The sequence below is a fragment of the Orycteropus afer genome, unplaced genomic scaffold (genome assembly GCF_000298275.1).
Source record: "Orycteropus afer afer isolate SDZICR_OR568_19922 unplaced genomic scaffold, OryAfe1.0 scaffold00336, whole genome shotgun sequence".
Classification (NCBI taxonomy): domain Eukaryota; kingdom Metazoa; phylum Chordata; class Mammalia; order Tubulidentata; family Orycteropodidae; genus Orycteropus; species Orycteropus afer.
This window is the reverse complement of record NW_006921923.1, coordinates 2,665,743-2,677,311: the sequence shown is the minus strand read 5'-3', so window position 1 is coordinate 2,677,311 and position 11,569 is coordinate 2,665,743. Positions and strand designations below refer to the sequence as shown.

General features: G+C 44.7%; 1 protein-coding gene across 1 annotated transcript in view; it reads left to right on the top strand.

The window, feature by feature from the left end:
* Window positions 1-9,239: 9,239 nt before the first annotated feature.
* COL4A6 (collagen type IV alpha 6 chain) overlaps window positions 9,240-11,569 on the top strand; it is an 86,045-nt gene continuing 83,715 nt past the window's right edge. Inside the window, exons 1-2 of the mRNA XM_007952434.2 lie at window positions 9,240-9,284; window positions 10,946-11,080. Of these exons, the coding sequence (XP_007950625.1) occupies window positions 9,240-9,284; window positions 10,946-11,080 (180 nt within the window). The remainder of the gene's footprint in view (window positions 9,285-10,945; window positions 11,081-11,569) is intronic.

Genomic DNA, 11,569 nt, shown 5'->3' with positions numbered 1-11,569 from the left:
CTAGCCTCCAGAACTGTAAGGGAATAAACGCCTATTTGTTCAAAGCCATCCCATTTGTGGTATAGTCTTGTCAGAGCGGCACTAGGTAACCAGAACAATCGGCAAGCCTTCCTTTCTTCCTAGTCTGTCTTAGTCTGGAAGCTCCACTGAAGACAGTTCAGCATCATGTTGCTGCTGTTGATATGTGCCATTGAGTCAGTTCTGACTCATAGTAATCCTATGTACAAGAGAACAAAACCCTGCCCAGTCCTGTGCCATCCTCGCAATTGTTGCTATGCTTGAGGCCATTGGAGCAGCCATTGTGTCAGTCCATCTTGTTGAGAGGCTTCCCCTTTTTCACTGACCCTTACAAGTATGATGTCCTTCTCCAGGGACTCGTCCCTCCGGACAGACAGATGGTGGCTATGGTTGAGATGCATTGGCTATGAATCAAACCCAAGTCTCCTTCACAGGTGAGAATTTTACCACTGAACAACCACTATCCCCATCCCGCTCTATTTCAATTTCCTCATCTGTAAGACCTGTTGGAACCATAAGAGGATGATGACTTATGTATGTTGTTATTGTTGAAGGTGCCATCGAGTTGGCTCTGACTCAATGCGACCCTGTGTGCAACAGAACGAAACACTGCCCAGTCCTGCACCAGCCTCACTATCCTTGCTATACCTGAGCCCATTGTTGCAGCCATTGTGTTAATCCATCTTGTTGAGGGTCCTCCCTTTTTTCGTAGTGGAGGGTCAACTCCACTTTGCCAAGCATGACATCCTTCTCCGGAGAATGGTCCCTTCTTGACCTTGGACAAACATGAAAGTAGGTAAGGTGAAGTCTGGCCATTCTTGCTTCCAAGGAACATTCTGTCTGTACTTCTTCTAAGACAGATTTGTTGGTTCTTCTGGCAGTCCATGGTACTTTCCGTTTTCTTCGCCAACACCACAACTCAAAAGCATCAATTCTTTTTCAGTTTTCCTTATTTATTGTCCAGCTTTTACATGCATATGAGGCAATTGAAAATATCATGGTTTGGGTTAGGCACACCTTAGTCTTCAAAGTGACATCATCTCAACAATTTAAACAATTTAAATGTTTCTCAACAATTTAAAGAGCTCTTTTGCAGCAGATTTGCCCAGTGAAATATGACATATGATTCCTTGACTGCTGCATCCATGGGTATTGATTAATTTATGTATAGTGTCTGGCATTTAGTAAGCACTTGGTCAAAGGAAGTCATTATTATGTTTTAGAAGATAAATATGAATAAACAGGTAGTAGGAGGAATGAAAAGTGTTGTCTAGCAAGAGTTAACTTTAGCACTCTGGGAGATGTCTTTCCAAAAGTTTCAACATGCTGACAATAGCCAATGGGATGGGTGTGTGTATCTTAGAAAACAAAACATGTAGATGCATGTCTTCATGCCTGAGGTGGCTGCTTCAAACACTGATTATAGCTTAAGAACTAGAAAAGGAAGGTGTTTTCATTTGTGTGTTAAGGCTGGGGGCTCTGACACTGCCTCTTAGCTGTGGCAAAACCAAAAAAAAAAAAAAAAAAAAAACTCACTGCTGTTGAGTCGGACCCAACTCATCGCAACCCCTCCTTGGGTTTCCAAGGTGGTATCACTACAGAAGTAGATTGCCCAAGCTTCCTTTGAGGAGTGCTGGTGGGTTTGAACCACCAGCCTTCTGGTTAGCTGTCAGATGCCTTAGGCACTATGCCACCAGAGCTCCTAGCTGTGGCAGGTACTGAGAATTTGGGGGAATTCATTCTGTGCTAGACACTGATTTTTTTTTTTAATAGGTGGAAAGGGTCACTACCCTTGCTGGCAAATTGTAGATGATGCCAACATTATTAAACTGAATCAAGCCACAAAATGGATCTGTATATCTGCATGTTATGAATCTTTATCTCCCATACTCTAGACATATTCTTCAGCTACCAGTATTCTCTCTCCCTTATTTACTTCTGCAGAAAATGCTAGTCCATTAGTGCTGTTACTAGGAGACAGGAGCGTAGGGCTCTGTAGATGGCTGTCCCCATTTGTTCCAACGGAAAGAGCACAGAGGTGATTGTGAGGCCCTGATACCGTGATGCCCCTGACCAGCTGTGTGACATTAGACAGTCCCCATTGGCTAACCTCTTTGCCTCTTGGTGCCCTCAGCTGTGAAATTGGGGTAGTCACTGCTACCAGGTCTACCTCACAGATGTATTGTGATGATCCAAAGGAACAGCAAGGGAAAAAGGATTCTGAAGTTTCTTAACTATTCTGCCCTTGGGGGTGTTATCAGTAGTGGTAAGAAAAATTTCTTACCACTTATTTCATAGCTAGGGTAGAGACCCCAGCTTCTTAGGCCAGTGAATGTTAAGTTCTTGCATCCTCCTTCCATAGCTGAGATGGGAATTCCAGTTGTAAAGCAATGAGGAATTACAGAATTCAAGCCTCCTCGTCCCTGAGCTGGAGGTTAGAGACATTTGCTCTCTCTTCCCCAAAGGCCTCAGGGGGATTTTCAGGATATCAACATAGCTACAGTGGGAAAAAGAGTACTGAGGGTCTTTCTCAAAGTGTGAAACAGAAACCTGCACAAACCCCAGTCATTTGCTAAATAATAATGCCAATAACAATAAGCAACTTCTCTTGCACATTTACTATGTACTAGGCACTGCCAGGAGATCTGGTGGCATAGTGCCTAAGGCACTTGACTGCTAACCAGAAGGCTGGCAGTTCAAACCCACCAGCCACTCCTCAGAAGGAAGATGGGCAATCTACTTCCATAGTGATACTGCCTCAGAAACCCAAGGAGGGGTCGCTATGAGTCGGGTCCGACTCGACGGCACATGACAACAACAACAACAGGCACTGTGCCAGATGATTTACAGCAGCAATTCTCTAAGTGTGGGCCTAGAACCCGTAGCATCAGCATCACCTAGGAACTTGTTAGAACTACATATTCTTGGACCCTATCCAGACCCTATCCAGACCTACTGAATCACTCATGAACTATCACATTCAATCGTCATAATTACCCTATGAGGTTGGTACATTATCCTCATTTGCTAGATAAGGAAACCGAGGCTGTCATTTGTTCCAAAGCCCTCCAGTCCTGGAGTTACATTTTGAATCCAGGACTGTTTGACTGTTTGACTCTGAATCCTGCACACTTAGCTGCTATGGGAGGCTTTCTGACTAAATTTTGAACTACACTGGAAGTCAAACTAAAGTTTAAAACAAACATAGCTAGTGAGCTAGAGTAGTCATCTTAGCATCCATAAACATTCCCCTGCTAGCCTCACCTGCCCTTTGTCACCTGTTCCCTGAGCTCTCGCCTCTCTTCAGCCAGGCCTGGCTTCTGACTGGCCCTTGCTTACATAATTTGCTCATTTGCACCAACAAGTTGTTCTTCATATTTGGAATGCATTCCCTAATGCCCACTTCATGGGCTCTTTTCTTACTCCACTGCCCCCTCATGAGCTCACACATCCCTGAATTCCTCTTAACTTTATGGTGGATAAAAGGAGCCCTAGTGACACAGTGGTAAAGCACTCATCTGTGAACCAGAAGGTCAGTGATTCTAACCCACCAGCTGCTCCATGGGAGAAAGATGTGGTAGTCTGTCTCTGTGAAGATTTATAGCCCTGGAAACCCTCTGGGACAATTCTCCTCCGTCCTATAGGGTTGTTATGAGTTGTAAATTGACTTGACAGCAACAGGTTTGGTTTTGGTTTATGGTGTATACAGTACAGATTTAAAAAATCATTGCATATGACCTTAACTCAATTTGCTTCTTATGATGTGGTTTTATCTTCCACAACAACTTAGATATTCCTTGAGGGCATGAGTCATGCAGAATGTTTTTTTGCTGTATTACCCTCCTCCTATACACACATATCTGCATACTTGCCTAGACCAAAACCAAGCGTAAGATAAAAAATGTCACATTAGGTTGGTGATGAGCTGTGTATCATTCCTTTTTAAGGGACAAGAAGACTATAAGCTCCATGAATATGAGGATTGTCTGTCTTATTCACTGTCTTATACCCCAGGCCTGGCACAGAGTAAGTGCCCAGTAAATAGCTGTTAAACAGTATATGCTGTCAACTCACTTCTTGGCCCTGCCTTCCCCTTCATTCCAGGAAGTCCTGGGTCTCTAGGTGGCCCAAGTTTGCCTGGAATCCCCATGATGCCAAACTCACCTTTCATGCCTGGCAAAGTCCAAAGGGAAGCAAGTCAGGGCCTGGCATGGGGGGCTGAGAGTAGGCAGAGGTGAGGTCGGGAAGAGCATTGTCAGCTGGTCTTCTTCACAGGGCTGCATCCAGGCATTCTTGGTTAGGTGAGGTGTGGGGTAAGATTCCTTCAGGAAGTGCAAGACACAGAGAAGAGATAACTATGGGGAAGAAGTGGGAAGAGAGCTGTTCCATTGTGGGAAATTGCAGTCAATGTCATGAGACAAAATGTGTATGAACTGCTGTTTGGAAAATGAATTTGCTCTGTAAACTTTCACTCAAATCACAATAAAAATTTTAAAAAAAATTCCTTCAGGAATAGCAACAAAAGCACTTTCATTCAGATCTCAGGGAACAGAAAATGCCAAGGAACTATATCAAATGGCCATTTCTGTATTTAAGTGCTCTGAAAAGCATCAGGGTATCATGTTTTAAAACGTCTGCAGTTGATATTGTATGAACTTGGATATGGCTCTTTCCCTTTCTGGGCTTCAGTTTCCCCACTGTGAAGTGGATGATTTCCAATGTCTTGTGCAACTCTCGTCTGTGGTCCTGTGATCAGATGGTTCTTGATTGCACTCTGGTGCAACATTCTCTACTTCCAAAGAAGGTATCACTGTACCTGTGCCCCTGACTGTTGGTGTGCACATTCATTCATTCTTCCATTGCTCCATTCACTCATCAAACAATTACTGAGTTCCCACTGTATACCAGGCACTATACTTAGCACAGATGATCAGTGGGGAGTAAAGCACAGGTTCTGTCCTCAAGGATCTCAGTCTGCTGTAGGATATGGGTAGGTTAACAGGCACCCTAGCCCACACTGTGGAGTAATGGTAATCACAGAAGTCTCCCTGGAGAAGCTGATATCTTGATTGGGGACTAGAGGATGAACAGGGATTAGGGGAGTAAAGTGGGAATAGTATGTTCAAAGGCCCTGGGATAGGATGCTGCTGTTGTTGTTATGTGCCATTGAGTGGGACCCGAGAGTGAAAAGCCAGATCTGAGGATGGCAGAGCAATTAGGAAGCTGTGGTTACATTCTAGGGGAGAAGTGAGGAAGACCTGAACTAAGGCCATGGGTATTATATTAGGGGAAAAGAGACCCCAGATTCAAATAGGTTCAATAGAGATACTTTTATTAAGCCTTGGACAGAACAAAGACAAAACAAAGACAGTCATCCTGGATGAGGGAAACTATCAGCATGAGAAAGCTGAATGCAGTCTGCTGAGTCATGGCCATGTGGCTAATTATATATGTTTTTGTTTGTGTTTTGAAAAAAGGGAATCATCACAAAATCATGATTGGTGGTAAATAGATTCATCACTACTGCAGGTGGGACTACAGAAGTGGGGAAAAGACCATGATTGGGAAACATACATACATAATTGAAGATAGAAAGGGTTACAGGTTTGCTTTCGGGCATTGACCACCTGGCTAGGTGGTGGTCAGATAGGCTGTGACGCAAGACCATGCAGCCACAAGGTGGCTATCAAACAGTACCAAGACCCCAACTTTAATTTAAATAAGAAAAAGACACTCAGGCAAGTTCCCTAGTTCTTTGTGTGACCATACTTTCAACCACACTCTTCTTGAAGGTAAACTGCCCCTCCCTAGGTTTGTCCTGGAACTTGTCTGGGCACAGCCACAGTGTTGGTTTATGGCCAGAAAGAATCCAAAGAGCATCTGAAACTTATATCGAGCCTCAAAATGGAGTCAGGGCTACCACTGTGGACCACAGCCTTCCACAATCCCAAGTGCTTTAGAATTTAAGCTCTAATAACAGTATAGAGAAAAGAAGAGAGGTTGGAGATATATTTGGAGGCAGAATTGACAGTCCTTGCTGAGGGATTATATGTGGTAGATAAAGGGGGGGGGGCATGGAGGACTCCTTAGTTTCTGGCTTTAGTGTTATCTGCCAGGTGTTTTACATTCATTAACTCACTTAAATGTTCACAGTAATCCTATACAAGAACCACTCTTATCCCCACTGAACCCCTGGTGATTAAGACACTTGCCCAATGTCTCATAGCTGTTAAAAGGCAGTGACAGCATTTGGCTCCAGCTTGGTCTGACTCCAGAGTCTTCACCATGATACCACCTAAGAGCACTGCACCCAACTCCTGGAATATAGCTGGATCCTTAGGAAGGCCCTGTGCATACCCTCTCCTTTCCTTGCTTCATAAATATCATGTCATCCCTTAGCTTACAGCTTTGCTCTCCGTTAAAATACAGTTGCCCTTGAGAGAAGTAACACTCTAAGCTGTTGTTAGTCATTTATGCCTCAGTGAGAATGAGTTTCAGATTCTTCCTTAGGAACAAATTAATTTGAATTATATGGAAGAAGGACACTGGAACCTTGAGGAGGGTTTTTTTTTAAGGCAGAAAGGGGCCCAGTAATGAAAAGTCAGCCATTCCACCGATTTCACATTCCTACCTCTGGTAGCATAGTGGCTAAGGCACTTGACTGATAACCAGAAGGCTGGCGGTTCAAACCCACCAGCCACTCCTCGGAAGGAAGATGGGGCAATCTACTTCCGTAGTGATACTGCCTCGGAAACCCAAGGAGGGGTCGTTATGAGTCGGGTCTGACTCAATGGCACATAACAACAACAACAACAACAACCTAGTCTGAAGGACCTCTGGTAGCATAGTGGCTAAGGCACTTGACTGATAACCAGAAGGCTGGCGGTTCAAACCCACCAGCCACTCCTCGGAAGGAAGGTTGGGCAATCCTACTTCCGTAGTGATACTGCCTCGAAAACCCAAGGAGGGGTCGCTATGAGTCGGGGCCGACTCGACGGCACATAACAACAACAACAACAACAACCTAGTCTGATGTCTATGCTTTTAAGATTCTCAGATGCCATTGATACCTACGGATAGTACTTTATATACAGACCATTCCTACCTCATTCATCTGGGGCTGGGGTTGTGGGTGTGGACCGATCAAAGATGACCTTAAACTACACACTGACCACAACCCACTCTGGTCAACAGGAGGTAGCCAGTCTGTGCCACAATTGCGAACCTGCCGTTCTTGGCCTTAGGCACAAGTCCCAGCTCATTCTCTTGAGAATCAGACCCTGATGTGCGTGTTTAAAATCCAGAGCAGATGGAGGCAGGATAGCTTGTTGGAAAGACTTGGAGGAGTCCCTTCTGCCTTGTCTGGGTCTGTTTGCCAAAATAAATGACATATATCAGGGCAGGCATTGGTCCAAGCCCATTGAAATTCTGCTAGCAGTCCAAACAGTGATAGTGTTTCAGATTGGTTCTTTGAAATGATCAGGGTTAGGAAGAGAGAAATGATGTGTGAGCATCTGGCTACTGCAGCCTGCTGATAGGGGTAGTCCCAGGGGCAGACCTGGAAAGGGGGGCTGCCTTGAGGACCCCCTAGGACATCTGCCACTGGCAAACAGGGAAACAAGGTGCTGGAAGCAGCTGCCTGGTTTGAGTCCCACACCATTCTCCACTAGCAGTGTGACCTAACCAATTCTTTTCCCCTCTTTTTGCCTCCCAGGCATAAAATAAAGCCTGGATGGGATGATCTCTAGGAGCCCTTCCTGCTCACATATTCTGTGACTTCTGTGACACTGATGTGATTTCTTTTTCTCTGTGGTGGGAGAGGTCCACCCATCCACCTGCTTATCTGTAGCCTCTATGTTGTCGCACTGACCTCTGCTGGCCATTATGAGAAGTGTTGCCAATAGTGTCTTTGAAGGAAAAAAAAAGCAGGTCATCATTGATTTAATATTACGCTTCAGTAGTATGTTGGGCACTGAGACAGAAACCCTATGCATGGACACAAGGGAAAAAAGATCACACACGTATAAGCACAGAGGAAGCAGATCTAGAGATGGCTGACAAAACAACCCACACAGAACAAAAAATGGGTCTCATTTTTTTCCTGTGCTATCTTCATAGGTTTGTGGTGCTTTGTGCTGCTATATGAAAAGACTTCATATCCTTCTCTCATATCCTTTGACTGTGGGATCCAGAAGGGCCTGGAACCATGCTGATGAGGCAGTTCCGGGCCAGCAGTGCCTCAGAGGTCTCGAGATATCCCACAGGCCCTGCTTCTGCCCATTAGGTCTGTCCCAAAGGTTTCTAGCCAGACTACTGACATGCCCACCAACCCAAACACCTGGGACCAGGCAAGAAGAACATGTTCCTCCAAGGAGCAATCACGTTCTCTAGTGCCCCTTTTGGGGGAAAAAAAGGTGGAATTAAAAAAAAATCCATAAGTTCTCAAGAGACTCACTTCCAGCTCTGTGGCCAGAACAGAAGAGTCTGCTGTGTGACTGTGGCAAATTCATCATGGCCACCCCACCCACCCACACCAGCCAAGAGAATGGAAGCAGTTGGTGGAAGCTGCCTTTTCTGGGTGTAATCAGGCTTCCTGTTAAGTCCAGCCCTAGAATTGTCTCAGTCCTAAGTATCCTTGCTTACCCTTTCTTAGTATGCAATCTCAAAAGCAAGGGACCAGAGCTGGCATATTCCAGGCCCTGTTCCCACCCTGGGCACTGCTCAGACTTCTCTCATGTTGTGAACAGGATGGAAATTGGGCCACCCCACAATTCATTCTCTCAGTAGCTGTGAAATGGTTTATGTTCTCTCTCCATCCCTCTTCCTTAATGGGGGAAAGCTTTTGGTGGGGCTCAGATTTGGGTCAAACATTCAGTGCCCTGACTGGATCCTCTCTTCCAGTAGTAACATGGCCTCGACAACCTTTCCCTGCCCCTCTGTCCTCCCACCAAGCAGTCCCCTCCTCCCCAACAGCTGGTTCTTATCTGTCTCCCTTGTTGCAGCCTGAGGCAGGCTGCCTTGGCCTGGTGCTAACAAGCACATGTTCTCTCATATGCTTGTTGATGAGTTTCAGCCCTGAAACTGTGCTTTTCCCACGTTGCTCCCATGTTCCCAACCCTCTCCCAGTTCCCTATTTCCTACCACATCAAGTCTTCAATTTTTCTGTGTTGCTTTACAGGCCCACTTCACTTGGGGCCCACTCAGCCTCTCTAGTTGAGCCCATGACTCCTGTATCCCCTACCACTACCCCCAGCCATGGACAAAAAGTAAGCATTCCACAAGCCCTCCATGGCCAACCCTTCCTTTGTGGTTCTGCAGCACTTAGCCATCTGTTCCAGGGTTGTAATGTTTGCTGTCATTTTGTGTACATTCATTTTGAAAGCTAGGCCCAAAGTTTAGATGTCTTCACTAACCCTGTACGGAGCACCCTAGAATTATTTAAAAGTCTTATTCTTTCTCTTTTTCATTCATTTCTTTCTATAGATTGATTTTGTCAAAAGTACAAGAATAATAATAGAAGCATTTAAAAAAAAAATGGGCAGAAATAGCGTCAAAGTGAAACTCACTCCCTTCTCCCATCATTCCTACTTCCCAGAAGTAAGCCCTGTTAAACTGTTTGCCCTGCAGTCTGTAGACTACAGGTCAGGTGTTGGGGAAGGTTGAGCTGTGGGTGCTGCCCCAGAGAATTACATCTCCTTGGGCAGAGCCTCTCTTAATGTCTTTGCAAGAATTTTAGGTCTTCGTGGGCCTGACTGACATTTGACTCCAAAAGACTGGGACAGCTGGTAGACACTTGCATCTGCAGTATGTGACTAGCTACACCACATAAAGTGTCTGTCTTGCTTTCAGCCTTCAAAAAGTAAACTTTGAAGGTGAATGAATATTAAAGGCATGTTTAATGGACTTTCTTCAGTTTTTCACAGATCTGTAGGAGATTAGGGACAATCAGGAAAGGGGCCAAGACATGGAGATGGGAAGCATTTATGAAAACAGGCTTTCTACCTGAGATAGTGCTGTGGCCTCTGAGAGGTAATGCACATTACTAATGGTTTTCATTTTTCTGCCAAGAAAAATTCAGTCCCTACAGGGATTTGTTCTAAATGATAGACTAGTCTGCCTCTGTTGCACGTTAATTCATTGTCTCAGTCGGCTTTAAAATGTCAGCCTGAACTCTCAGACTTAATTGTTACCTGACACGTTACAACCAGGGCATTCAAAATTTTAGGCTGCTCCCTCTTGCTATCATAATTGATACTTAAGGGATATTCTCAGGCTCTTTGTATTTTACACATTCAAAATGTGCAGATGTGGGAAAGGTGGGGGAAGGGGAAAGAGAGAAGGATAGAGGAGTGCAAATAAACTCTGTGTGTGTATGTGTGTGTGTGTGTGTGGCCTATGAATGTCTGTTTCCAGGTGCTGTGATGGTCCACCAAAGAGTCAGCTCATGGGTTTCTGGGTTCTCCCCTCTCTGGGTCCCTGGGGCAATGTTCTTTCAGAACAGCCTTTTCTGAGCTTCGCTGCAAGCATATGGTTGGCCATTTGGACACAAGTTATAAAATGTCATGATGCTCTCCAGCATTCTGTTCATTCAGTATTTTGACAATCTGATGGATGGCCTGGCATTAACTAGGAAGAGGACAACATCATCCAGTCTGAATAACTAATCTCCTAAGAAGTACAAAGTTGAAGGATCTTGGTGCACATGAATCTTATTAAATGTGCTTATAAAATGTATTCTCTCCAAATAAGCTTAGCAGACCCTAAAATAGCCTTTTCTGATCCATGTCTGGAACTTTGGCATGCCTCAGAGATCTCTAAGCCAAAATTATTTAGTGAGGTGATGACAGTGTTCTTTGTGCATGGGAAAATGGGAAATGTTGACTTGACGTTCACTATTGACTAACTGCACTCCTTCTGTCCATTTCAGGGGCGACCTGGACCAATCGGAATTCAAGGCCCAACAGGTCCTCAAGGAATGGCTGGCCCTATTGGTTTATCAGGGTTGAAAGGAGAAAGGGGCTCCCCAGGCTCCCTGGGACCATATGGACCAAAAGGAGATAAGGTAAGAACACCAAAGCTTAGTTTTCCTTTGATGCATAGAACACAGGCATGAAGGTGAAAGATACGAAATCTCAGTTCTGTTCATTTATGGAAATAATACTATTCTTGAATATATGGGGACAAGGCTACATATTTTAATAAGAGATGGGCTGGGTGATAGGCTGCTTATTTTTGCCCATTTTGGGATCAACTCCCATGGTAGGCAAGTCATAAAGTGAATGTGTTAGCTACTTGTGAAACAAGTGGGCTTACTGTGGTGGGAAGTCATGTGGGTTTAAACCAGGCCTGGTCATAAGTCTCAGATAGGCAGTACAGATCAAGAATCCAAGCAAGTACAGTTGGCATAACACACTACACAAAACATTGTTCCACCTCCTACTTTGGCAAGTAGCTACTGGGATCTTAAAAGCGTGAGAGCAGCCATCTAGATGCAATGATGGGTTTCTCCTCATCCAGAGCAAAGAAGAATGAAGAAAAACAAAGATTCATG